Below are 26,780 nucleotides of genomic sequence, written 5' to 3'. Positions count from 1 at the left end.
CGCCGCAACTCGGAGCCGGCGGCCCACGAGGCGGAGGACCCCAGCGCCGGGCAGCGGCGGCACGTGCGGCGGCCCTTTTAAGGCGCCGCGCCCCGTTTAAGACGCGGCGGAGCGGTGCATTGTGGAAAGAGGGAGCGGAAGGCTGGGATGCCATGTAGCGAAGGAAGGAAGAAGGAAGGAAGGAAGGGGAAGCGAAGCGGCAGCGCCGCCGCCGGATCAAAGCGGGCGGAGGCAGGGCGAGCGCGGCGCGGCTGGCCTGCGGGCGCGCGCCTGCCTGCCCGCCTCCTGCCCGCCCTCTGTCTGCGCGGCGCGGGATCGGGGCCATGAGCCCCCGGCGGCGCCGGGCCGGGACCGCCGAAGTAGCTGCGAGGGGCGAAGGGGCGGAAGGAAGCGGCCGGCGGGGGCGGTCGAGGGGATTCCGGGCGGGGGCTGCCGCGGCCCCCGCCGCGGCCTGAGCCCGCACCCCGCGGCGACGGAGCGGTGAGGCTGCCCAGCCGAGGTGGGGGAGAGCCGAGCGCCGGCCCCACCCACGTCCCCACCCAGCCAGGTCTGGGAAGCGGAAGCGGCGGCGGCGGGAGCAGCGGAGCGGCGGCGGAGCTGCAGCGCCGCGCACAAAGCCAGCAGACATGAGGTCAGTACCTGCCGGGCGCCGGCCTTTGTTGTCTCTGCCCGCGCCGGCCGCGGCCGCCCGAGCGCGCCAGGAAGGGCTGCCCCGGCGAGGCGAGGCGAGGCGGCGCGGCGCGGCCGGGCTCCCGGGCTGTCTCCGCCCCGAAGCAGCAGCAAGTTTCGGATCGAATCGTCGCCCTCGAGCCGTCTCTGGCAGGGGTCGGCGGAACGGAGGAAGGGATCACACCCCCCCCCCCGCGCCTCGATTCGGCTTTCGCTGCCCGCCCTCGAAAGTTAGCGAATGGTTTCTCGGAGACCCTCCTGGGCCCGGAAATGGGGCGACTTTTCCGGCCCTGGGAAGGGAAGCCCTGGGGAGGGGGGTTCGCAGGGCGGAGAGGGTGTGCCCTCCGCCCCCTCCTGCCCAACGCGAGGAAGCAGGAACGGTCGCAGGTCCTGCCCCCCCCCGGAAAAAATCCTGCCCGCTTCCCGGAGTGGAGTGTTCGCTCTGCACGCCCCTTCCTCCGGAAACGAGAAGTTGGGTAGCCCCTTCCCCCAGAAGCGATAGCGAAGAGACGGCTGCCGTTTTGCAATCCCGCCCCCTCCCCCCGCAAGACGCACCGGGAAGCCCCGGATGGCCGGTGGAAGGAAAGTGCCCCCCTTGCTTTGGGGAGCTTGGGACACGCCGGCCGAGGTCCTCCCAAGTTCTTCCTTTTAGCGCCGGCTCCCTTCTCTTCCGCCGCCCCCCCCCCCGAGATTGGGGGGCACCAGAAAGTTTCCTTGGCTTGCTGGAGCGCAGCCGCTGGGACGGCGGTCGGAGCACTTGGCAGAGGGATGCCCAGCGGGGACGCGGGTCTCTCCCTGGCGCGTGTCTGCGCGGGGGGAGGCTGTCCCGAAGTCGACTTGGGAGCGGAAACGGGAGGACTTGGGGCGGAATGGCTCCTTGGCCGCGCGGGGCCGGAGCGGAGGGGACGCGCGGGAGACGCGAGGCTTGGGGGGCGGCCCACATCTCAGTTGGGGACCGGCTCTGGCTCTCCCGACGCGCGCCTCCTGCCCGAACCGAACCGAACCGAACCTGCCTCCGCGCCCGGCTTCGCGCGGCCTTGGCAGGTGAGTGGCATGTGCCCTCCCTGTTGGCTTGCCCCCCACCTGCGGCACTGCCCTTGCTCCTCTGCGAATGGGGGCGGCCCCACCCGGCTCTGCTTCCGGGGTGGGGCGAGGGCCGCTTCCTCACCTGGGTGTCCAAGGTCCTATTCGTGGGCCTGTGGGGATTGGAGCATGTGCAGAGTGCTTTGGGCAGGCACCTCTTGCGGCAAGCGCAGCCTGGGCTGCCTCCGGTCGCAGAAGGAAGGCCGCCTGCCCGCCCGCCTGCGCGGGGATCGCGGGCAGCAGGTCTGGAGCGCTCAGCCGCGGGCGCTCACTTCCTGCCTGCCTTCTTAGTCATCGCAGGCTGCCCGGTGTCCTCCCCCGCCCCTGCCTCAGCCATTCTCTGGGCCGCTCAGGGCTGCAGCCTCTCGGCAGGCCGGGTCTCCGGAAGGCAGGCGGATCCGGATCCGGTTGCAGCCCTCGGGAGTTCAGCCTGAGTACCAGCGTTCTTAATGGCCGATCGAGTGGGCCTCGGAGGCGGCTATCATGGTTCGATTCACCTCGCCGGAAGAACTGCGACCAGGAGCCTGGCAATCCGACAGGCAGGGAGGAGCGTGTGCATTATAGCCCCCCACCCCACCCCACCCCACCCCGGGTTCGTCGTGTCTGCTGCAGGTGGCAGCACCTTTAAGGCTGACCCGCTTAGTGGGTTTTTGTAAGCAGCAGCCAAGAGGCTTGTCACTGAGTATGGTGGTTGTGCAAAACCTTAGTTCTGATGATGCCCTGAGGTTGCGGTCTAATAGGAAAAGGGGGGGTTGTAGGAAAAATCGGGCTTGGCAGCTCCCTGTTTTGCAGTATGTTCTGAGACCCATCTTTTCTTTTAATGGAACAACACAGTGGTATCAGAGGGAAGGTCAGCTCAAGCAGCTTTGGACTCGAGTTCCCATTATCCTCAGTAAGGAAGTCTACAGACATTCTTGTAGACAGGGAATTATGGAAGTCCAGGGCCCCTTGGAGAGTCCTGGTTTGGGAAGGCTGACATAAGCAAAGCATCAGGGAGAAATCAGCCCATGCTCCTACTTTTGCTAGTGGTTTCAAAGGTATACAATATCTGTACATGGAGGCTCTTACCAGCAATTGCTGAAAATGAACGGTAACCTTTCATGAACTTGCCCAGTCATGTTCTTGAATCATGTTTATCAAAAGCTTATGAGGAAATGTGAAAGGCCCTCTTTTCTTGGCTCCATTTGCGTGTCTGTGAGAAAAATGCATGTCTTAGGAGAACTCATCTGTTAGTCCACAACTGGTAAGTTCACTGCCTGGTTTTTGATGACAGGCTTGGTTCGAGGTTTGGGGCCAAGGCAGGTCTACGGTGCCAGCTGGATCCCTTTTCATTCCGTGTCGCAAAACATTCCCTTGGTGGGAGCCATGTTGAATCAAACTTGCTACGGCTTTTTCTTCTAGCTGCTAAATAATTCTGTTTTTAATCATGCTTCCATCTGATGGCTATTCAGCTGATTGTGCAGGGGTTTCCCTCCCTTCACCACCTTTGCACGCCAGTCTTCTGGGAAGGGAACCGATTTCAGTGAAAAAATTGTGTATTTAAAGGTTTGCAGTGTCCCATTTTGTGTTCATTCTCTAAGCTTCGCATTCCCGAGTTTCTCCTGAATATGGATAGACCGGCCTTCCTCATGCTGGGGCTGCCTGGGTGTGTGCGCAGGGGAAGGAGTGATGGGACCGGAAAGAGCCCATGTGCAAAAACCTAGAATAAGGTTATGGCTGGACTTTCAGGGGAAGGAGAAATTGGTTTTGCATTGATGTGCATCATGCATTCAGAGTGGGTCCTCACTGGAGCAGCCTAGAAGCACAACATATCAGTAAAATAATAAAATATTTTCTGCAACTTCTCTAAGGGTTAGGTGTGCAGGCCAGCTCCGGGGCCTACAGAACCACAAAAGAGGTTTTGAAGCTGGCCCTGCAGGACCAGCTTTATTACAGATACTATCACACACCTTGCAGACAGATTATGGAGGAAAGGTTTTATTCTTTTCTGCAACTGCTGTACTGAGGCTCAGGCAATGTTTTTCAAACTTGGCCACCTTATGATGTGTGGACTTCAACTCCCAGAATGCCCCAGCCAGCAGGGAGGCTGGAGAGCCTAAGGGAGGGAGTGCAGTTTGCTCACCTGTGTGGTCTCTGCTGACTTTCTGCCTCTCCAGCCAGAAAGTTCACTCATCCCTTGCTTATCAAAGAGCGAAGCAGAAACCTTGGCCATTATCAAATCCATTTTCCTCTCCCCACCCCCACACCCAGCTGGCTCCCCAAAGCAAACACTCTCTGGAACAAGAGGCCTGTAGTCCCAGAGAGCAAAGAAGACCGTCTTTGCAGACTGAAAAGCAAGGGTGAATAACGGGGAATCCTGACTGCCCACATGGGGGGGAGGGGGAAGTGCAGCTTTCATGACATGCACACCTCTGCTTTGTGGCCTGCATCTGAAGCAGAAGTTGTGGCTGTGAGCAACTCCACCAATGGCCATGGGTCTTGCAGCAGCCTTTCGTGGTTAGACTTCTGGGGAAGGAGGACAAGTCCCGGTCCCCCCCCTCCCCGAGCTCCTTTGGTGTCTCTCAACACCTGTCCCAGCTGTCTTGGTCAGTCCTGGAGGGGCCCTACTACAGTCCCCTTTCCTGTTTTCTCTCCCCCCCACTGGCTCTCTGCCTTCTCCAAAAAAAAAAAAAACCCCAGCTGGCTTAGCAGGATGGAACCTGGAGTCCAATGCGTTAGGGGAGGTTGCCCTGGGACATCTGGCAAGCTTTCTATTGGCTGGGGGGAGAGGTGGTGGCACGAGTGCTGGGAAAAAGCCCACTCAAGGGGGCTTTGGGGGTTCAGAGACTTGTCCAAACTGAGTTTTACTTGCTGTAAACCCACCTCTGTGCCCGGGTACACCACCCTGCCTTGTTTTTGGTTTGGTTTTCCATTCTCCATTTGTAAAAGCTCAGCAGGCGGGAGGAGGCTGGGCCGAGAGGTACTTCTGGCTGGCTGGCTGGCTGGCTGGCTCCAGAGCCGCAAAGTCTGCTCCTGCCCAGAGAGCAGGAAGCAAGACCAGGCCGCTTCCCCCAGCTTCCCTTTCTCTCTGTGGGTCTGTGTGTGGTGTGTTGAGGGGGGGGTAGGGAGGCATTTACACTTGGGCTTCCAGGGAGCTGGACCCTGAGGGCAGGGTTCAGCAAAGAGCTAGGCAGCCCACTGCGGGTGTATTTCAAAGCAATGTGCAGGGGTGTAAACTGGGCTGTTGCTTGAAAAGGTTCCTGCTTCGGTGCTTCTTAGCAGGCCAGAAACAACAGGGTGTGAAACCCAAAGGAAGGCTTGCAACTTGCTGCTTCCCTGTCCTAACTGAAGGCTTAGCTAAGTGGCTCTCGTTCTGGAGGGTACCTGAATGAAGCTATGCACACATGCGCGTGTAAGCGCGCACACGCGGCCTTCTGCCCCTTTGAACAGGAGGGTGAAAGACACAGTAGGCCAAGAGGCCTATCAGCAGCAGCAGCAGCAGCAGACCCAGGTGCCTTAATGGTGCCCTCCAGTTTGGAGGTTGTCTCCCCCAGGTTCGGAGAGGTCTTGCAATCACGTCCCCTGGAACCCCCCAAGCAGAGGATGAAGCAGGACTACTGTGGGGGGGTCCAGTTGGGTGGACTACATCGGCAGCCCAGGAGAAATGGAGCCCAGCACTGAGGTCATTTCACCTGCTCTGCAGCCAGGAACCCGGTGGTCAGGGAGGTCAAAAGGACAAGGAGGGCACCTGAAAAGGGGCAGGGCTTCGGTGGCAGGCTCATAGCCCCCTTCTTGACCTTTCTGGTCCCGCCCTGCGGACGCCCCTGGTTCAGCCATCCGTCCGTGGCTGAGTAGACCTTATGTGTGAATTTCTTGGGTGAACCTACCAGCCAGTCGTAGATTCAGTAAATCACAAGGAAACGGTGGGTCAGCGAAAGGGCTGAGGGGGCCAGGCCCAGAGCCCTCCTCCCTGCAGTAGAGGGGGCCTGTTGCCGAGGTTACAGGATGGGGGCCCCTCCCTGCACTTCTGCTACCGGGATGCTGCATTGTGACTTCGCTCTTGCTTCTGGGTGGCAGGTCTCTGGGGTGGGGGCGCTCAAGAGGGTGGCAAGCAGGGAGGATGTTCTAGCTGGGCTCGGCCACCCATGGTTGCTACAAAAATGGGTCTCACTCGAAGGTTGTTTGGTGGGGGTGGGGACAAGTGGTGGCCGGCCCCTCTCTCTAGGACCAAGGGGGCTCTTCTCCCAATCCACCCTCCTTGCCTTCCCTGCTCTTCTTGCGACCCTGTGGCACCCAGGCTTCCTGGGTGGCCAGAAAAGGGCTGCTCCCTGGGCCCATTCCCTGGACAGCCTCTGCCCCTTGGCTTAACTGGCCTCCCATTCCCGGAGAAGCGCAGGGTCCCTTTCTGTCCTTGCAGGGGGAGCCCTGGGACGCTGCTAGCCAGAAGTTGCCCTTTCCAGTTTTATTCAGAGGCAGAGGCTTCTCTGCACCGCCTTCAGTGAAGTGCATTAGTCAGAAAGGAGCTCCCAGACTCCTCCATGCTTCTTCCCTGGCTCCTTACCCCCCCCCCCCGCCAAGAGTGGCAGCAGCTCCGTCCCGCCCCCTCCCCACTTTTCCTAAAAAGTCCCAAGTTGAACAAGCCGGAAAAGCGCCTCTCGGGAAGTGACTCAGCGTCTCAGCGGCCGCTGGCTCAGAGTGCTGTGGAGGAGCCCTGTTGTGGGACGGGGCACTGCCTTGCTGCCCTCCCATTGCCCCCTGCTCCCCGCTTGCATCCCCCATCAGAACCCCTCACCCTTTTCTGCCCAGCGGGGCCCTCCAGATTGTTGGACTGCACACGTTTGGACTGTGAGCCATAGCTGGCCCAGCACCCCGCTGTTGGCACATCCTGGGCACTGGTGCTGCCCCACGGCAGCCCCTTGCTCTGCTCCTGCCCCTGGGAGGGTAGCATCCCTCTCTGCCCCCCGCTGGGCCATTTGGGGCCTGCTCCGAGGAAGGGGTGGGGGAGGTATCCCAGCACTGACCTCTGGGGCCCTCCTGGGAAGCCTTGGCCCCAGGAGCCTCCGTGCCTGTCTGCTCTGGGCTGCTCCACCACTGGCAGGGGTGGCAGGCTGGAGACCAGAGCTGTTGCTTTCCCACAGATCAGCCCCAGCTCCTCCGAAGGAGAACAAGCATGCAACACAGCTCAGGTGTGGCTGGGGCTAGGAGGGGGAGAGGGGGCCCCTGCGCTGCACTACCAACCCACCTGTGCCCCTCCCGGGTGCTTCTGGCTCTCCCCAGCATCTTACACATGGCGGGGTGGGGTGGGGTACAGAATGACTTTCTTCTGCTGGCCCTGGAGTTGGGGGCAAGGAAGGGGGCTGGCAGCCCTGCCTCCTGGGTCCTGCTCCAAATCCTTGGAGGTTGTGGCTCCACAACCTGAAAACTGAGCCCCTGGCAGAGTGGAGCGGGCATGTCTGCTTCCCTTTGGCAGGATCACGCTGGGCAAGCCAAAGCCCCCGGTTCCTGACCCCCCGAAGAAAACTGAGGCAAAGCAGCTGGAGAAATCCTCGGGCAGGTGAATGTGGCGCAGGAGGAGGGGTGGGGATGCATCTGCCAGGTGGGGGGGGAATTGTAGTCCAAACCTCAGGAGAACCCTGGTTGTCTGTGGCTTCCCAGTGGGCATTGGGTGGGGGGAGCCCTGTTCCCCTCCCCCTTGCCTCTGCCTCCGAGGGGCACCTGGCAAGGAATCCCAGGGCCCCTGCCCTGGCCCAGCTCTGCCCTCCCGCTGCAGGGCCAGGTGGCGGTGGAGCAGTGGGCAGAGTCCCCTGTGAAGGAGAAGGGCCACACTGTGGTCCTGGAGCTGACCTGGGCTGCTGATGCAGGGATGGAATCGCCCGGGGTTGGCAGAATGTCTTGGCAGGCATGTTGGTGCAACAGGTCGCCTGAAACCCGAACTGGGCGGGGGGGGAGTCTGGTTCAACCCCCCCCCCAAATTCACCTGGAATAGCTTCCCAGCTTCACAGTCCCACCCCCAGTCATAGAAGCTCCCTGTTTTTTCCTTCCCCAAATTAAAAAAAAGTAGGAAAGACTCCTGTGGAAAGAGCTTTGCTGGGGGTGGGGGTGGGGCTGTGCATCTGGTGAGCTCTTTCATGGTCCCTTTTATAAAGTCTTCCTTGTGCCCCCCCCCAAGTCAGTGTCTGGAATCCAGGGACAGGGTGAGAGAGTCGCCCTACTTAATGCTAATTTGTGGGGCCGAAGAGCGGAGTGCTTTTGATGCTGGGGCCACCCTGCCAGCTGCCATTGGGACAGAGGCAGGAGTCTCCAGGCCCTTCCCAGCCCCCCTCCCACGTTCCCACATTCTCCGCTGGTCTGTCCAGGCCCTGCAACATACCCTTATAAGGGCAGGCTGCCGATTTCCTCGCCTCCACCCACCGCTGCTTCCCTTCCCTCTTCCTGTGCCTTCTGGCCCTTTTGTACTCCCTTCCGCCCTGCCCAGGTGCCCCTGCCTTCTTCCTTGCCTGCCTGCCTTCTCCCCTCACAAGAGGGGGCCAGCCCCCCAACTTTGGGGGGCTCCAGTAGAGTCCCAGGGTTATAGGCAGGGTGCCCATGCGTTGGGGGGGGCATTGTGGGACTCTGGCCTCTGGCCTGAAATTGGCTGTAGGATCCATTTCCCTGCTCCCCCCCCCCCCCCGAGCTGTGGCAGCCAGGGCACTCTGCAGAGCTGGCAAGCTGCCTCTTGCTCCCCAGACTGCTACTGTGAGTCAATGCCACGCCCTTCAGAAGGGAAGCAGAGGGGGCCCCTAAGCGGCCAGGAGCCAGGAGCGACCCCGCCTTCTTTCCCCCTTGCCCCCCTACCCTCCCCCTTCTCCCAGAGAAGCCAGGGGAAGAGGGCGGCTTGGCGGTTTGTGTTGTCACCTCTCCGGTGCTCTTGGTCAAACACTTCAAGATGGGGCACATCCTAACTCCCTTTGCCGCTTGGTGGGCCTCTGCCTGTGGGGGTGGTGGTGGTGTGTGTGTGTGTGCCCCGCCCACCAACCTTTGATCCACTCTGCCCTTTCTCATCCCTCGCCCAAAGGCAAACAAGCTTTTGCAAGCGGGGGTGGTGGTGGTGGAGGGGAGCACAAGCAGAGTCCAAGAGATGCAGCCGCTCTGGTGCTTCCCCCAGAGTGGGGGCTGGGGATGCATCTGCACCCCTGCCGGAAGTCCATCAGGGGAAGTTCTCGAGGCCGGGGGAGGGGGCTGCCTCCAAGTTTCCGATGGGTGCTGCTGGGGTCTGCAAATAAGAGGGCAGCAGGCTCACCTGGAAGCGTGTCTTAATGATGGGAGGGATGGAGCCCCTCTGCCAGGCTGCAGAAAGGGGGTGGGGCTGCCTGGTTTCTGCTGGGTGGGCAGATCTGCTCCATGCAGGTGGGGCTTTTCCCCTTGCGCAATGCCCTGGAAGTAGGCTTGTTTGTGTCAAGCGAGGCAGCAAGAGAAACTTGGGGTTTCCTTCCTTGCATCACTGCAGCTGTGGCTAAATTGCACTTGGACCAGGCAGTGCAAGAACTGAGCACGGGATGCAAACTCAGATGGGTGCAATGCTTAATCACCCAGGCAGTGCTGGGTGGGAGACATTGCTGAACGGCCACTGTTAGGCAAGCACAACAGGTGAAGGCAGTGATTCCCTGGAAAAGGGGAGCCTCCGTCTAGGTCTGTCCAGCTTCACACACCCTGTATGCAGAACTGTACGGGGCAGTATTACCTCTGAAGAGCCAAGGCGTCTCTGGAGTACGTCGTTCATGCAAAGCAGACAACGTGTGCACAGTGTGGGATTGTGCACAATGCACTGGCTTTGGGAGTGGAAAGGCAAGGAATAGTGTTGGGAGCCGCAGCCTCACCTCTGGCTGCCAGAAATGCTCCCTCTCACCTGCCTGCTCTCACCCTTCAGGTGTTGCCACATATGGCGAGGCATGTGTTTTTTCCTGGGGCTTAGAAACTTGCTCAATCTTCTTTTTAATGAAAACTGCTGCTGTTTTCAGGAAGCTGAATGTTCTCAGTACAGTGCCTCCTTTTGGTGGCCTCCCCCTCCCCCCTTTGTGGAGCCCTGCAATGCTTTCGGACAAGTTCCTGGCTGCCCCTCGGTCTTCCGTTTAGGCTGTGCTGCTCTCGCTGGTTCCGGCAGCAGCGTCCCTGGGGGGCTGCGTTTCTCACCCTGCCTTTCTCGCTGGACAAAAGCCTTCCAGACTTGAGCAGCCCCGGTAAATGAAAGTCAGTGCCCCCTGCCTGCCCCCACCCCCGCGAACTCTTCCCTCCCCCTCGCTAGGGAATGAGGCGGCGGGGCGGGGCTCGGCCGCGGCCGCCTGGAGGCCCGGCTGCTGTCCCAGTTCGGGAGAGGGAGTGGCTGCCATTCCCACTTCACCTTTCGGTGCCTGGAGAGCGGCTGCTGGCGGGGGAGGGGCTCTCCTGCAAGGGGCCCCCGGAATGTCCCGGGAAGAGGGGTGTGCCCTCCTGGAGTGGGGGGGCTCCTGCCTTTGTGCCGGCTAGAGCTGCCTGCTGTCACCCGAGGCAAATGTGAAATCCCCCCCCCCCCCGCAGCTGGGACGCTGCTGCTGCTGCAGGGGGTGTGGCTGTGGCTGGAACTGGCAGCATAGACTTCATCTGTGGGCATTTCTTTCTGTGCCGTGCTTTTGCCCTCCCCACCCCCACCAAGGTTTCTTCTGCCCCAGCCCTCCTTGTCTGTGCCTTCTGTTCTTCCTGTTTTGCAAGTTACTACAATCTCTCCACCTCCCCTGTCCTTTGAGGAGAAAGTAAGAATTTTCCAGGCAGCTAGCTCCCCTCCCTCCCTCCCTCCCTCCTCTTCCCCATAACACCGAAACAAGGGAGAAGAGGAAAAGTGGGGAAAAAATGGCCCTCTTTATATCCAAATTTCAGGTGGGGGGCAGGGCTGTGAACAGTTGGAATCATTTGAAAACATGCAAACCCCTTTGCATACAGCGTACTTAATCCTTTTTTTTTTTTTGCATAGGCCACAAAGAGCCCTTCCCTCTGTGGCAATGGAAACTGTGGCCCAGAAGATTTTGGGGCACTTTTTCTACCCATGAAGTGTTTTTATTGAGAGATGTGGCAACTTCCTGGCATAATTAACCCTCTGGAACGGGAGAAGGTTGTGTGGATGGGCACAGGCCCCAAGGCCCAACTCTGCACCTTCTGACAGTCCTGCACTTTCCTGGGGTGGGGCTGGGGGTATCAGGCAGGGTTACACCCTGGCTTGGAGAAGCTGTGGGTCTTTCTGTGGCTCCCCAGCTTCAGTTAATCTTGGGGGGGGGGCTCTGTTGGACAGTGAACACCCAAGCCTTGCAGCTGGAGGGTGCCAGTGCTGTGACCCCTCGAGGAGGACGGGGGCCCCTTTCAGATGCCCTGTGCCTTTGCCGAGGAAGCAGAATGCGTTTCTGCTGCTGGGGCCCAGCGGGTTCCTGGCTATTCTTCTGGGATATTAATCCTGGATCACAAGCAGGGAGAAAGCCCATTTGCACCCAATCGTTTCCTCTCCCTCTCCCCTCAAAGTTCCCTTTGTGGTTTTGCATTGCTGTGAATCCAGCCCAAGGCCTGGCAAAGCCAGCTGGCCAGTCTAGCCCTGAATGGGCACAGAAGCCAACCGAGGGGGTCCCTCTGTGCCGATCTGTGCAACTGTTGCATTCACTCGCTGTGCGTTTATCCCACCACTCGCTCTCTCGGGAGGGGGGAGCAGGAGGGTGGGCCGTTTTCCCCTGCTGTCTTTGCAACAGCCCTGGAGGGAGGTCAGATAAAGAAGGAGAGGTCCCTGGGTGAAGCCTGGGGAGCGAGCTTCCTGGCCAGCCAGGGCGCTGGCCCACTGGTGAAGTCCCTATGATCTCCCTGCTGTGCCTGGCCAGCTGGTTCCACCCCTGCGCCAAACCCTACTGGCTGCATTTCTGCTGGTTTTAATCGCAGTTCGTTTTTCAGGAGGGCCTGATTTAACGTGTCAGGTGAACCCAGTCATTGGCTAATTTGTGATTCAGCATATTGTGCCAATTCAGAACAACACAGCAAGCATTTTGAGCATGTTGTGCAAAGGCGGTCCATATATACGGCCCATAAAGGTTAATAACATCGGCACTCCCCCTCCTCCCGGCAGACCTGCAGCCATGCGTTATCTTTCCAGAAACTATGGGATCGATCCATGCGGTGTTCCGGCCTGCCCCCCAGGAACCCAACAGCAATGGCACTCATTTTATTGATGATTAACTGCCGTGATTCAGGTGTCAAATGGGTGGCTGTGTGAATCTCTGTAATAAGTAAACAAACAAACAAGCAAATGTGGCTGTGCCGTTTTCTCTGGGAGCTGTGTGGGATTCCTTGGACGAGGCTTACAGCTGTGGAGCATCTCTCCAGGGGGCTGCAGGAGCCGTGGGGCATATCTGCAAGCCGGGTGGCAGGAACACTGAGGAGGGGAAACCAACCTGGGGCTGCTCCCCGACCCTCAAGCGCCACCGCCAAGCCCCTTTTCCAGAGGAGCAAGTGACTCTGGCCATGGAGAATCTCGGGTCCCCTCTTTTTCCCTCCCCCACCCCCACATAGTCCGCACCAAAGGTGAGGTGTAGATTTGTATGCAAATGCACCCAGCACAAACAAAGCCTCCCATCTCATCTCTTTCCTGGGGCGGCAGGTATCTTGAGGCGGACCAGCACTGCTTTGTAGCAGCAATGGGGCTGAATTCAGTGGTGCGGAAAGATTGCTGGAGGGTTGGCTTATTTTATAAAGGCCCCCCCCCCCCCGCACCACCGTCCCCATGTGTGCTTAATCTCACCCTCTTCTCTTGGTGTTGCTTCTGTTTCTCCGGCCAGCGAATCCGTGGTCTGCAGCACGCGAGCAACAGTTATGCTGTACGACGATGCCAATAAAAAATGGGTCCCGGCAGGGAGCGGTCCCCAGGCCTTCAGCCGCATCCAGATCTACCACAGCCCTGCCAACAACACCTTCCGGGTGGTGGGTCGCAAGATGCAGCTGGACCAGCAGGTGACTCTGTCCCCCTCCGGCCCGTGACTCGCACGTGATCAGGAGGCCTGTCCGTCTGGCGGCCGGCCTGAGGCTGTGATGCTTCCCCGCAGGACCAGACCAAGTCAACTTTTGGGGAAAGGGGAGGCATAGTTTTGTGCCTCCTTGCCTCTGCCCACCCCTTAGATTCCCCCATAAATTGATGGAAGAATTCATCAACTTTCTCACCCTCTGATTTAAATCCTGTTCTTAACATTCATTGAAAAGTAGTGTGTTTCCGACTAGTCATTACATTCTGTTGTTGATAAAAATATGAATTCCCTAAACTGAGCAAAACCTCATGGGAATGCTGCCCTGAATCCCCCGCAGCAGAGATGCTCCCCTCCAGAGCTTTCCCTCCAGGTCTGGAGCCCAGAAGTCTTTGCTGGGCTTGGAAGGAGATTCACCCCATGTGCCTGCCAGGGGTGAGGGCGGGTGGGCTCCGCACTGGGGCAGCACTGCCAAGGTGCCAAAGGACCTCTGGAGCTTCTGTGCAGTCCAGCTCAGCCTCTTCTGCGCCTCTTCCCGCATCTCTAGGTGGTCATCAACAGTCCGATCGTGAAGGGGCTGAAGTACAACCAGGCCACACCCAACTTCCACCAGTGGCGGGATGCCCGCCAGGTTTGGGGGCTGAACTTCGGCAGCAAAGAGGATGCCAGCCAGTTTGCCAGCGGAATGATGCACGCCCTGGAGGCCCTGGATTCCGGTGAGGCCAGATGGGTTACTCCTGCCCTGGGGAACAGGGTGGGCCCTGTGGCTGGGGACGGGGGATGGTCCTGTGGGTGGCGCCAGCTCTAGGGATGCGAGGGAAAGGGCTGGGGTGCAGATGCTGGAAACTCCCCCAGGAGGAGCCATCCATGGCATGTGAGAGAGAGTGGCTTCCCCGTCGGAAAGTCCTTTCTGCGGCCCTCCCCAAAGGGTGGGTGTTAGTGGTTTCCAGCTGGAGTGGGACGGTGGGGCACAGTCAGGCAGGTCTCAGAGCTGGCGGGTGGGGGAGGTGCTTTATGTGCTTTCGGCATGAGCGGGAGAGGAGTCGAACTGCTGACTGGACTCAAAGGCGTGCTATAACCTGGTTTTTGCCTGTTGTGTCTCCCAAGGAAACTCGGCGCCCCCCCTGCGCCCTGTCCAGAATGGACCCACTGCAGATGAAGTCGCAGAGCAGCAGAAAAGGTACAGGAAGCGCTGCAAGGTTTAAAGGTTGGGGGGAGCAGCCGCTCTCCCAAAGATGCTCATTGCAACGGGGAGGAAGTTTATTTTTCTCCTGCTTCACCAGATATTTTCGGATACGAGTGAAGGGAAGGGGAAGAATAGGATTATTGTTCTCATTTTACTCAGCCCTTCGTTTGGACAGTCCACAAGTTTAAAAAGCTTTCCCTTTCTCCAGCCCCCAGTGTGGAAGGTGCTGCGGCTCCCATTTCACGGTGGGGGAAGCCCAGGCTACAAGACAGCTGCTGCCCCAGTACTCGGCTCCGGGCTCTTGGCAGCGCTGAGCCAAATCTGGCACCCGGGAGGGTCCCCCCTCGGTCCCCAACGAGGAGGTCGCCTTGGGAGCTGCAGTTCTATGCAGCCAGAATTGCCCAGAGCAGGGTGTGTGTGTGTGGATGTTAAAAGGCCTCCTTGATCAGATTAGCCGCTAATCGGCTTGCAAAGCTACCCGGCTGGGGAAGCTGCCCGTTTAGATGTGCCCGGCTTCATCCCCTCTGGCAATGTGTGGCTTTGCGGTTTCTCTCCTCTTGCCAGAGCTGCCACAGAAGTGAGTGGGGGGTAGGCTGACACCTGCCGGGGGGGCTTGGGGGTGAGATCCCCCCATCCTGCCACGGGGACTGAGGCCTCTTTCCACCCCCTCCCTGCCCTCTGGCATCCAGGCAGCAACAGCAGCTGGAGAAGGAGCAGGAGCAGGCCGAGCGGGAACGACGGGTGACGATCGGAGGTGGGTGCCTGGGCGGGTGGCAGCAGTGCCCTCTCGCCTCCCCCCTCCCTCGGCTTCTAGGCTGGAAGTGGGGAAAGTCATGTCAGCTCTGCCTTTGGGGCCCTTGGATGGCCTCCGCCCGGCTGGGCAAGGGTCCCCATGCTGCGGGGTAATCACGCATTGGGGATGGGGGGCCATGGCTGGGGGGGCATGAAGAATAAACCATTTGTGCCACCCCTGTTTGGTGCTTTCCAGATGTCCGCTGCAAGGCACTAAGTTAGGGAAGAGGGTCCTTGGCACGGGTGGGGGGATGGGTGGAGGATTTTCTGGTCAACGTCTGGCTTTTGGGAAAGGTGGGGCTGCTGGCAGCCAGGGTCCTCCCATCCTTCCCTCTCTCCTTCTCTTGCTGCAGCACCTCTGGTCGCCCCTCAAGGGGGAGGCCCTCCGCCACCCCCAGGACCACCTCCGGCCCCCCCTGGGCCTCCACCAGGACCCCCCGGGCCACTGCCAGGAGCTCTCGCTGGCCCACCCCCTCCTCCTGGCCCACCCCCTCCTCCGGGCCCACCCCCTGGCCCTCCACCCGTAGGAGGGGGGCCACCCCCAGCACCTCCCCTCCCTGCTTCCCTGGGCCCAGGTGGAGGGGCCGGGCCACCCACTGGCTTGGCCGCCGCGCTGGCAGGAGCAAAGCTCAAGAAAACGGGCAGGGTGAGTTGGGGCGCAGCAAGGGGTGCCTGCAGAAAGGTCTCCCCTGGCCTCCTGTGCACGGGAACCAGCAAGCCATGGGGGAGCAGCAGGGGGGGAGGCTCTGCCGCTTCCTGGAATGGGAGAGGCCCTTTGATGCAGCTTCCCTGCCAGTGTCCTCTGGCACTCCATCTGGTGATGGCGGGAGAGAAGAGGTGCCACATGCTGGGGGGCATAGCGTCAGGGGAGGCTGCCTCACCCCCACCCCCATCTTCCCGCTCCTGCAGGAGGAAGGAGCAAAGGCCACACCCGGCGGTGGAGCCCCCCCCAGCAGTTCTGGCGGAGGAGGGCTCATGGAAGAAATGAGTGCCAAGTTAGCCAGGCGGTGAGTGGGCATAGCCCTGGTGGAGTTTGCCCATTGGGAGGGCAGCTGGCTATGGTGACTTCTTGGGCTGCGGGACCTTGCCCTCTCTGGCATCAAAAGGGCCTGCAGGGGGTGGGGGAACCCTGGCTTTGCAGGCCAGAAAGGCCCAGCTTGGCCCTCCCAGTGCTGAGAAACGGTTTTGCGGAGCAATGGCTGGGAGCGCTGGCCGTTGGGGGCGTTGCTGGGCAGGATCCCCCTTGCTGGTCTGGTGTATCGCAGCCTTTGTGTTGTGGGGGGAGGGCGTTTTGCAGGTGAAAGAGTCATGCCCTTGCGAAGGTCATTGGCTGGCAGGATGGGGAGGTGGCAATAAAGGGCCCAAAAAGTTATGTTTTGCTTCTTACTTTTGCAAAAAGAAAAAGTGAAAAATTGTGCCCCTGCAAATCAGAGACCTTGCTGCTGAGCTCCAGCTGCACAGTCTGGATGGCACAGAGATGGCTGAGTTCTGACATGTAGCTGGTGACATGCAGGGTGCCTTAACCAGCTGCTTTTGCATTGGCTTTGGCATATACTTCGGGCAGGTTGCATCCTGGCATTCCCCCCATTCCTCCCCTTTGGGTTTAGGGATTTCGGGTTCCCTCCCACATACTTCTAAACCAGGCGGCTGGTCTTTTCTGCCAGCAGAGGGAACGTGCAAAGAACAGCTCTTCTGTCTGCTTCAGGCACTGAAGGGTGTAGGCTTAGCATCTTTCTGTCTCTTCCCCACCCAGAAGGAAAGTTGCTGAGCAAAGCGAGAAGTCCATTCCAAAGAAGGAGGAAGGCCCTACGCACGTGAGTGTGGGGGGTGCCCCCGAATGCAGCACTAGCAGAACGTGTCTCCCCCAGCAGCCCAAGGCCCATCACCAGCCCCTTAGCTGGTGGAAGGGAGGGGGAATTAATTCATCACAGCCCCTGCTCCCGCCTTTTCGAAATGCCGCTAAGCCCCTTCGCTCCTGTGGCTGGGCTGGCTCTGCAGCGGAGCCCCTGCCAGCCCCCCTCGGCTTTATGGCTGTGGGGTGCCAGGCGCCAGATAGAGTCCAAGTCAGCCCAGCAAAAAAACACCTCCCTCCCCACCCACCCCATGCCCTTTGGGTTATGCTGCTCCTGCCAAAGGGTCGCTGAGGGAAGGGGGAAGCAGCGAGTGGACGCAGAGGGTGAGTCAGCAGCTCCCTGACTGTTTGCCCGTCTCTTTTGCCCCCAGCAAGAGGACGCTGAAGCCACTGGTGCCAAGCCCACAGGTAGGTGGAAGAGGGGTGTCTGCCTTGGCTGCTGCAAGATGCCCTCCAGGGGATCCCTCTGGTACCTGGGTGCCCGAGAGGCTTCCTCCTGCACACCTCCCACACAGGCACTGGCAGAAAGGTTACAAGCCAGCTGCATTCACCCCACTTGCTTAACCTGGTTACTGAATTGGCCCATTTCCTGGGTTTGCCCATCCCATTGAACCAAGTGGCTTGGATTCACGGAACACACCAAGCTACCAGAAACATAACCAGGATTAAAACTAGCTGCACCTGGCCGGTTGTGTGAATGCGGCCACTATGTTTGTAACAGGTTAAACCAACACCGCCATTGTGGTTTGGCCCTAGGTTGGGACAAAGGACCCCTCTCCTCGCCCCTTGGAGCAAATGGCCAGGATCTCCCAGAACATCGTAAATTTAAGACCTTCTATCTGGGTGGGATGCCCCCATTTTAAGATCCCCCCCGAAAAAAAAGCAGTGGAACACTTTCCATCCTTTCCTTCCTCACACAGAATACGGTTTATGGAGAATCTCTGTTTCTTGTCTTTAAAAAAAAAAGTTCTAGTCCTCATGGCTGAGAGAGAATCTTGGAAGTAAAAGGGTGTGAAAGGATCTTCTAAGTGTAACCCTGTCACACTTTGATCTGTGTCATATATGAGAAGGTGAGAGCAGGTGTACTGTGATAGCAGGAAATAGCTGAAGGCAGCTCAGAAAGTGAGCCAAGCTACATGGAAGATATGAGGCATGTGCTGGAATTCTGGAAGTGGGGGAGGAGCTAAGGAGGACGTCAGGGGCCGAGGCGCTTCCCCCTCTGTTAGTCCCTTATGGCTAGCAAAACTAGAGAGTTGTATATGGGGTTTCTGAGTGAACAGTCCAGATTGGAGCACGGATGGGGAGACCTCACATCTGCAACACGCTCTCCGCAACTCACCTCTCTTGATTCTCACAGATGCCTTCCGGAGGCCTTGGGAGAAGACCAGTACGACATTGCCCAGGTGAGTGGCACCCCCCCCCCACTGCTCCTGAGAGCCCTGCAGTGGGAGGGGGCCCTTCTCCTGCCCCCCACAAGCCCACTCCTCGGAAGCAGCCCAGAGAAGGCAGGGCAAGCTGAGCCGCCTTGTGCACGCACAAGGCCCCCCCGCCTCCTGGCCCCCAAGCCAGCCGAGTCTCAGTCTCTCTCTTCCCCCCATCAGGACAGCCGCGACCCAGAAGACCTTCACACCCCCCGCCCCAGCCCGGCCTCAGGTCGGCCACTTTAGGTATCAGGCAGGAGGGCTGGGGATGCAAAGACTCTAGAGCATAGTGGATTTTCTGCAGAAATGGGGGGGGGGCAGCAGCTTTCCCCAGCTGGCTGCCCCCAGTGACCCCTAACTCTGATGCCCGTCAGCCAGGGTGGCTGGGTGCAGGGGGAGCTGGTGGCTGGAGGGGCTCCAGTGGGGAAGGTTGGGGTGCAGCGTCTCCCTCAGCTTGCTTCCCCCTGCCCTGGAAAGTCCAGCCAAGACGTTTCCAGGCCCTGCTGGCACCCAGGCAGAGCCACAACCAGGCCGTGGCGGAGGGTCCTTCGCAGGGAAGAAGGCTTGACTGGCCCCGTGGGAGGATGCGCATCTCCCCCAGCAAGCCAGAGGAGGAGGGGGGCCAGCCTGAGGGATCTTTTCTCTCAGCCACCCAAACCAGCCCTACCTCCAGGGTGAAATTGTGTGCCAGGAAGAGGCTCCCTGCCACTTTGCCACCCCCAGCTCGCTTTTGCCAGAGCCTGTTAGTTTGGGAGCAGCCAATGCCCAGACAGAACTGGGGGCTGCTTTTGCTGTCTCCCGGGTCTTGCTCCCCAAAACTTTGCCCCTCTCCAGGTGTTCCCAAGCCTCACCCTTTCTTCAGCATCTGGGCGGAAGAAAGACCTTTCCCCCCGCCCCCGGGCTGATTAGCCCTTCCCTTTGTTCTTTGGGCCCTTGACCTGGGCCAGGCTGCTGGGGAGATGGAATGGCAGGCTGGAAGCCTGTGCCAGCTGCTTTCAAATCTCTCTTCCTCAACTCCCTGTCCCTAAAGGGCAGTCCCTGGAAGGCACCCAATAACCTGCGCGGGTGAGGGCAGTGGGAGCCAGCGCACGCAGGGCCTCGCCAACCTCTGTGGCAGAGAAACCCTGCGTTGCCCCCCCAATACCGGTCCACCCGAGACCTGGCCTGGGTGTTGCCCATGGCTCCCGAGTCTTTGCCCTGCAGAGCACAGCGGGGGACGGAGGGACCATCTGACCCCCCCCCCCGCCTGCTCTGAGAAGAGTCGTCCCCCTGGCCCTTTCTTGCTCCTCGCCAAGCTCCGGTCCGGGCAGCTGCACGCCTGAGGAGGAGCACGTCGGGAAGGCCCTGTATCAGGGCTCTCGGGGGTGGGGGGAACCGGAAAGATGGCCGTGTTTCTGATCTTGGCCTTTTCTTGCCCTCCTAGGATGAAATCTGCCGGAGCGATGACTGGCGGGGAGCCCGCAGGCAGTACGGGGGATGAATCCGAGTTGGAGCGGATGAAGCAGGTAACCCCACGCTCACCTCTGGCGTCTTCCTGCCCTTCAGTGCAGAATCCCACATGGATGCTGCTGGAGGCGCCAGTGCAGCCTGGTTCACACATTCCACACCCGGCATGGCCACTCATCACCTGCAGCCCGCATACTCAGTGCTCAGGGCCAGCAGGACGGGGGGGGCGGGGGGGGCTTGTGGCAAGGCAAAGGGGCTCTCGGATGGGCACGCTCATCTCAGCCTGCTGGCGGGACCCTCGTGGTTTTGGAAGGTCCTGGCTCAAGTGCTGGAGGAATCTAGCCTTGTGGCTCCCCCGCTCTGCTTTGCTTGCTGCAAGGCCCCTCCGGTTCCCTCCCCTAAACGCGCATCCTTCTCCCAGGAACTCCTGCAGGAGGTTCGGCGTGAGCTACAGAAAGTGAAGGAGGAGATCGTACAAGGTGGGTCAGAGGGGAGGGAAGGGCAGCGGCAGGATGGCCAAAATGACTGTTCAGGGACCAGGAAGAGGGAAGGCAAATTCCCAACCGCCTGGCCCAGCAAAGGGCTCCCCAGCCTCATTTCCAGGTGTGCGGCATGGCTGCTCTGCCCCCCTAGCCAAGGTGGAGCAGTGCGCCGGACAGGAAGAGCCATGCACCTTCCCGGAGGAAAGCCCAACCTGTGGGCGTCTGGCGGGGTTAGGGTTAGGCACCAAGGGGGTCCTAGATAGCGCCAGGGGGAGCATTGGGGACAATCCAACCAGCTCCGCTCAGCTGGGGCCCTCCAGCCTGGGGACGACTCGGAGGACAGCCACGTAGGGAAGGCTGGCCCAGCCCCGCCGTGTCATCCAAAAGGGACACCCGAGGGTTTCTCCTCACCCCAGCCTCGTCTTGTCTCTGCAGCGTTCATCGCGGAGCTTCAGAAGCGGGGATCCCCGTAGCCTCCGGACCCTGCCGGTGCTACCAGGAGCCAGCAGTTTAATTCTCCCTCATGCGCAGAAGAGAATAAAAAGGAAAACCACAAAGGCCCATCACCTTTCCGGTCCCCTCACGCATCAGACAAGCTCCACGCGCTCCCTTCCCAGTCGACTCCCAGGCCTTTGGTTCCCACCGTGCAATTTTGGGGTTGGGGGAGGGACAATCTGTGCTGGCCCCCCACCCCAGGAAGGGCAGGACCCCCACCTGTGCCTTACCCAGAGCAATAGCAGACCCTCCTTCCTCCACCCTCCCCCACAAGGAAGGAAGCCGGGCTCTTTCCCTGGCGGAAGGGGCTCCTCCTCTCCCTTCCCTGGGCCAGCCCCAGTCCCAGGGAGGGCTAGTCCCTCCCCCCCCCCGCATTTGTTGGCCCTCCAACAAGAACTGTCCTTGATTTTCTCCCCTTCCTCCCCCCACCCCCGAGGGGAGTGTGCAGCGCATCCAGAGGAGGGGGCCAGGAAGCGCCACAGGGAGGTGCCCCGCATCAGTCATCCCTCCCCCTCACGGCTGTGCGTGCAGCCGCCGTTGCAAGGGCCAGACCTGGCATTTGTCCCGGGGTTGGGATACACCTCCCCCCACACTCCTGGGAGCATTTCTGAGCACCCTCAATCTTCCTTCTGCAGAAGAGGCTGCATGAGCTGATGGAGCAGAGCAGAGGAAGGGAGAGCGAGGTCCCCATATGGCTGCCAACAGGACGGCCTCTTGTCGCGGGCAAGGAAGTGCTTGGCCAGCTCTTGGCCCTGGGTGCTCCTCGCCAGCCCCAGAGTTGTGAGCGCTGCTCCTGTAGAGGGTGCCCCCCCTCCAAAGACGGAGCTGTTCTGGGCAAGTAGGGGGCCCCATCAGTCCCTCCACACGCTTCCCAAGACCCTTTCCTTATTTCACGTATTCTGCTGGTTTCACTTGTTTTTTTGACTTTTGATTTTATGCAAGGGGAGAGGGCAGTTTTTAGAATATTTTATGAAATGCCCCCACCCCTCTGGGTATTTTTTTTAAACATGTTTTCACCCTTCTACCTCCTTCAGGCCATGGAGGGGAAACAGGGCGGGCTCTTGGCTTTTCTACTGAGCTGTAATTTTTTGACTTTGTTTTTGTCAAGCTGGATAGAATATTATATTTTGATTTTATTATTATTATTATTGTTATTACTGATCTGCTGGGTATATCTGCCCGACTTCTTTCCACCCTTCCACCACACAGCACGCGTTCGCCTGCAGATGGGCACTAGGATCTCGGGCACGTCCACCAGACTTCTCTTACGAATAAATCCTTTCCTTTTTGTAAAATCACAAAACGGTTTGCGTGTGCGTGTTTTCTTTCACTGAGCTTTGGGGAACAGATGGCCATGGTGGGAAGAGGTGAGTGCAAAACCCCCTAAGTTTCAATTCTGTGGGAATGTGGAAGACCCTAATTTACCAGGGGACAGATTAAAAGCGACGAAGGAGCCAGTGGTGAGGCGGACGGCAGCATTAGAGACCCGTACGACAACTCATCAGGGGCTTTGTTCACAATACCCTAAGCCACAGTTTTAATAGTTTAAGCTATAAACCACAAGAGGCTACATTTACACGTTAAGCCATAACCAAACCGAGCACATTATAGAGTGATGAAATTAAGGATTGGAGCATAGCTCGGAAATCATCTAGTCCAACTCTGCCCAATGCAGGAATCCACTATTCCACCAGCCAACTATCCTGTCTCCCTGCTTTTTTTCCAGGCAAAATGTACCGGTCTCCATTTCTGATACGCAGGCCCCTTACGTTGCCTTATGCTGTCCTCTGTTTCCTTCCCAAAATGCGTCCAGAATATTCTAGGTGCAATCCAACTGATGCAGAATTGAGGAAACCAACATGCTTTGCTCAGCCAGTGCAGTGAGGCTTCCTCTGGATTCTGATCTTCAGACTGTTCATTGTGATGCTGCCTCACCTTTCGGGGGGGAAGGGGGTAGTGGGAATACAGGAAAGGGAGAACTCAGGAATCCAGGGGGTTTTCTATTGCCAGGTCAATATTGAAGATGGGGGGAGGGGGGGAGGACAGAGGTCAGTCAGAAGGGGAAGTGGCACTTGTTGTGGGCATTCAAACATCCTGTCTGGCTGGATTTTGCTCCTTTTGGGCAGCGTTTGCTAAGGTGCACCCAGCGAAGTTTGTTGGATATTTTCTAGCAGTCTGGAGAATTGTCCCCAAGGGCTGTGAACAGCCCATGCCTACTGAGCACAGGAGTCCTTGGAAAGGACTTGGGGGGGGGGGGGGCAAAACCAAAGGCAGAGCATGCCAAGGCAAGATGGCCTCCATAGTAGGAAACAAACCGCCAAAACGTCAGATGGAAGCTGATGTCCCCAAAAGAACAGCAAGCTGGGAAAAACAGCTGTCCTCCGTTCGGATCCTTTTCAGAAGCTGCTCTCTTGGTTGGCACAGCTCCACTCCCTCCCTTTCCCTCTTGCCCAAATGGCCTATCCCCCAGCCTCTGCCCCTTCAGCCTCTTTGGGCATCAATCCAGACCCTGCATTTGCTTATTCCATGCCGATTTCACCTGAAGTTTATTGCCACGGGGAATCCTAAATCCAGAAATAAATGCTAAGGTTTGAAAAGGATGAAGCACAAGTCACAGGATTTTCCCACTCCCCATCATCCATTTAAGTTATCTTTTGCGCTGCCTTGTCTTGCTGTGCAGATTCCAATTTCTGCCGCCTCTAAGCAAAAGCCATCAATAGAAGTGCTTTTAAAGAAGTTAATAACTTAAGAGAGCTCAGTCAGAATAGTCCCGGAGAGAGACGCTGCACCGTGGTATCAGAATCACAGGCGTGAGGCTTCATGGCAAGCAATAGGGCTGCGTAAGGTTGGGCTACTGGTTATTGCCAAAAGAGGGCGCAAACTGCTAAAACTGACTAGTCCACCATCCTGTCTTATGCTCAGCAGCAGCAGCACACACGCTCTTCAGCACCAGGATAGACTACTGTAGCATGCTGTATAGGGGGCTACCTTTGAGGACTACCCAGAAACTACAACTGGTGCAAAATGCAGCTGCTGGCAAGAGAGCTGCTCCCTACACATTACTCCAACACTGCGGGTGCTGGACTGGTCACCCACAGATTTCTGGGTGCAACTCCAAGTGCCCCTTGTGGTTAAAGGCTTTAACCACATTTTGCAAAGCAGGGAAAACAGTTGTTCCCTGCAGCCCTTAGTACTTAAGGCTACCCGTTTCCTGGCACCCACAGTTGGGGTATACAGGTGTGATAGTTTTTTACTGACTTTTAAAAGAATGGTACAACTTTTTTATTGTGCGCTGTGCCGTTTAGCTATCATAAACCACTGTGAATTGTTATGATTAGGCAGCATAGTGACCCAACCAATCTGCAAGGGGCCCAATTTCTTTAGGATGAGGAAAATACTTGATATGGAGGCTTTTCTTCATAGCAAGAGAAAGCAAACTTCTTAAGACCTTTTTTGTTTTTTGCTAAAATCCCAAATCAACCAACCAGGATTCCGTGTTAAAGCACATTCTTAGCTTTGAAAAACAAGGCTGCTCGTAAGTACTTTCTGAATCCAGGAATTCACTCCTAACACATATCTGTGGCCTTGGTCCTTTCTCAGGGCAATCGCTCCCGATCACCCCACTTTGTTGAGTAACTGAATTAAGGTAGGAAGAGTTGCTGTGGTAACCTGGGTCGGAACACCTTTTCCCACTGCCCTTGAGCCTCTCAGCTTAACTCAAGGAGCCGCACACAGGACTGCCCTGCTGTTCCCTGAGCTTGATGCCCTCCTGAGAAAGGCTCCTTAGATGGGTGTGCTCACCTCCACATTTCTGCAGGTTCCCTGCATTCTGGCATTAAGTCAAGATGATAAAATAGCAGCCTCAGTCAAATCCTTAAACTAACTACAGATGAAGAATATTGAGCCTAGGAAGCCACCCAGCCACAAACTCTAAACTCAGTGAGGATGCTCTATGGCTCTTCAGATGCTGCTGTACCACAACTCCCATCCCTTCCAGCCACATGGGTAATGGTGAGGGATGCTGAAGCTGTGGTCCTCCAGATGCTATCAACCAGCACCTGTCCCTGCAGCCTGAACTTAAAAGAACAAGGAATGATAACCAACGATTATGGGGTGACGAGTACACCCCCGAGAGACCGGAAAGGCCGTCTATGGAGGGAGTCTACTATCTCGTGGCTGCTAAGAGTCAGCACTGATTTGATGATGCATAATCAGTCCACAAAGTGTCCTCATTTGTTTTCCAAATCTCCAACCCGCACAATGCTTTTCATGCTTCCAGATAAATCCACTTCCCCTTCCCAGCATCGGGAGGCCCCTCTTGCTGTAGGGAACAGCCAGAGAAGCATCCACCGCACCCTCTGCAGGACCGTTCTATCCTGCGGCTAAAACCGAAGGATCCTCTTTGCCATTGCGGCTCCTCCCCTGCAGGTTATTAAAGGAAGGGAGCCTGATCTTTCTCTCTCTCTTTAATCGATCCAGTATTTACATTCTAGGAAAAGGCCAGGCAATTCAGCTTGGGTGCACATCACAGCACCCTGAATCCTGACCGTTCTATGTGTGAAGGAGCACCCACAGCTCTCCCTGCTGGTCTGGACCCAGCCCGGGAAACCCACCCCAGGAAGCGCACCACCCGCGCTGCTCCAAGAGGCGGCAGGCTGCTACTTCTCGGGGGAGCTGGAGATCTCCACCAGCACCCGGTTCATCTCCCGCAGCTGGGCATCCAAGGTCTCCACTGTCAAATTGAGCTCCATCACCTGCTCCTGCAGGCCCTGGAGGGTGCTGCTCAGCTCATCTTCCTTCTTCTTGGAGTTGGTGCTCTGGCGTGAGTATTCCAAGTAGATGCACAACCCTCCCACCCCAAAGACAATGGCTTCACCCAGCAGTTCGGCACCCAGTTCTGCGGCCGCCTCCTCATTCAGCGGCTTGATGGCAGCACCCCGAAACCCCATGATCCGCATCTTTGCCCGCATCTCGACCCAGTGATAAACTGCAAGGGAAAAGACAGACCTGTGTTGGCATGAGGGGAGCCACAAGAAGGGGCAGCTGCTTGAAAGGAAAACGCTGTGGCGACTTTGGCCTACAGGGCTGGCACGACCTGCAAGTTAAGCCTTCGTGGGTTACACGAGAACAGCCAAAATTCAAACCCTGATCGTCGCCCTTACATACAGATGCTACGTTCGGAAACCCATCCTTCCGGCCAGAGGGAAGGAAGGTGCTCAGAGGACGCCTTGTCCCCAACCAGAGGAGGGAGGCCGTTAAAGAGGCAGCCGCCAGAAGAGCCAGCCAGGGCCTCAAAGGCTGGCAAGGAGCAAGGCAGAGCCAGGGGGGCGGGCGGCGGGCATCGGCCTTTGTTCCAGGAGCGCCCCTTCATCCCGGGGCCGCACCTCCGCTACGCTTCCTCCGGGCCCGGACCCGCACCGCAGGCTGCGCGAGCCGGAGCTCCGCCGGGCGAGGATAGGGGCCTGCAGCCCTTCCTCCGGCCGCTTCGGGGCCTCCACGACGCTCCCCTTTTGGGGAGGGGAGCGGTTCTAAAAGGGGCTGGGAAGAGGAAGGGGCAGAAAAGACGACCACCTGGGGAAGGGGGGCGCGCCGGCGGAACTGGGCCGCTCCCTTCCGCCACGGGCGGGACGGAGGGCCCCGAAGCCGGGCCAGGCGAGAAGGCAACTTGGGGCGAACCTCTTCGGACGTGCTAAAAGCCCCTGAACTAAGCACCCAACAGCTCGGAGCCCATTTCTGCCCCGGGAGCATGGGCGTTCGAGCGGCGGTCCGTCCTCCTGCCCACCGCCCTCCGAGGTAGACTGCCTTGGCAGCGGGAGGCGCGACGCCCGGACCACGTGCCGCCGCAAAGTCACCTTTCTCGCCCTGCGCCTGCGCCCGCCTCCCGCGCTGCCCTATTGGCCGGCGCTGCCGTGGGCTCCGCCCCCGCACGCTTCCCATTGGCCGCCCAAGCGCGGCGGGCCGGTCCCCGAAAGCTTACTCACTCTGCGCGGGGGGGCCGCAGATGTACTGGCGGAAGAAGGGGCTGGCGCGCGCCCCGTCCTTGATGCGCGCCGCCAAGGGCTTCGAGATCTGCCGGACGCCCAGGTAGAGCAACTTGGCGATCGGGAAGGCGCCGGCCACCATCCTCGCGCTCCCAGCAGCCCCCGCGCGGAGCGGCCCGCCGACGCCGAGCGCAGTGACGCCAGCACGCTCCGTCCGCCGCGCCCCGCCCCGCCCCGCCCCGCCCCTTGCGTAGGCCTCATGAATACGCAAAGAACCCCTCCCACACACGCTCGGCGCCCGCCCCGATTTCCTCCAAACGCGGCAGCGGCGTGAGGGGAGGGGGCGAGGCCCATGCTCGGGAGGCTTCGTTTTGTCAAGAATACATAAAGCATT

At 58.8% G+C, this 26,780-nt stretch overlaps 2 protein-coding genes across 5 annotated transcripts; one reads left to right on the top strand and one right to left on the bottom strand.

Annotated features, from left to right (window-relative positions):
• The first annotated feature begins 287 nt into the window (after positions 1-287).
• On the top strand, positions 288-21,708 carry VASP (vasodilator stimulated phosphoprotein). Of its 4 annotated transcripts, XM_063312566.1 has the most exons (13): positions 293-631; positions 12,552-12,723; positions 13,279-13,447; positions 13,839-13,911; positions 14,607-14,671; positions 15,063-15,355; positions 15,619-15,716; positions 16,463-16,523; positions 16,933-16,969; positions 17,919-17,964; positions 19,406-19,487; positions 19,850-19,907; positions 20,346-21,708. In XM_063312566.1, the coding sequence occupies exons 1-13, from the start codon at positions 627-629 to the stop codon at positions 20,381-20,383; spliced, it is 1,197 nt and encodes a 398-aa protein (XP_063168636.1). In that variant the 5' UTR covers positions 293-626; the 3' UTR covers positions 20,384-21,708. The 4 variants fall into 4 exon arrangements, 3 of the variants coding, with proteins under 3 accessions (XP_063168637.1, XP_063168638.1, XP_063168636.1); XM_063312568.1 differs by lacking the exon at positions 19,406-19,487 and having other exon boundaries at positions 292-631; XM_063312567.1 differs by lacking the exons at positions 19,406-19,487; positions 19,850-19,907; positions 20,346-21,708 and adding an exon at positions 18,163-18,297 and having other exon boundaries at positions 288-631.
• A 3,233-nt stretch (positions 21,709-24,941) lies between these two features.
• OPA3 (outer mitochondrial membrane lipid metabolism regulator OPA3) lies at positions 24,942-26,587 on the bottom strand. Its single transcript, XM_063311739.1, has 2 exons — positions 26,387-26,587; positions 24,942-25,392 (listed from the first exon to the last, which is right to left on the bottom strand). The coding sequence occupies exons 1-2, from the start codon at positions 26,526-26,528 to the stop codon at positions 25,064-25,066; spliced, it is 471 nt and encodes a 156-aa protein (XP_063167809.1). The 5' UTR covers positions 26,529-26,587; the 3' UTR covers positions 24,942-25,063.
• Positions 26,588-26,780: the final 193 nt, after the last annotated feature.

This window comes from Candoia aspera, chromosome 10 (assembly GCF_035149785.1).
Source record: "Candoia aspera isolate rCanAsp1 chromosome 10, rCanAsp1.hap2, whole genome shotgun sequence".
Lineage (NCBI taxonomy): Eukaryota > Metazoa > Chordata > Lepidosauria > Squamata > Boidae > Candoia > Candoia aspera.
Note: the sequence above shows the minus strand (reverse complement) of the source record. Positions and strands in the feature narration are given on the sequence as shown.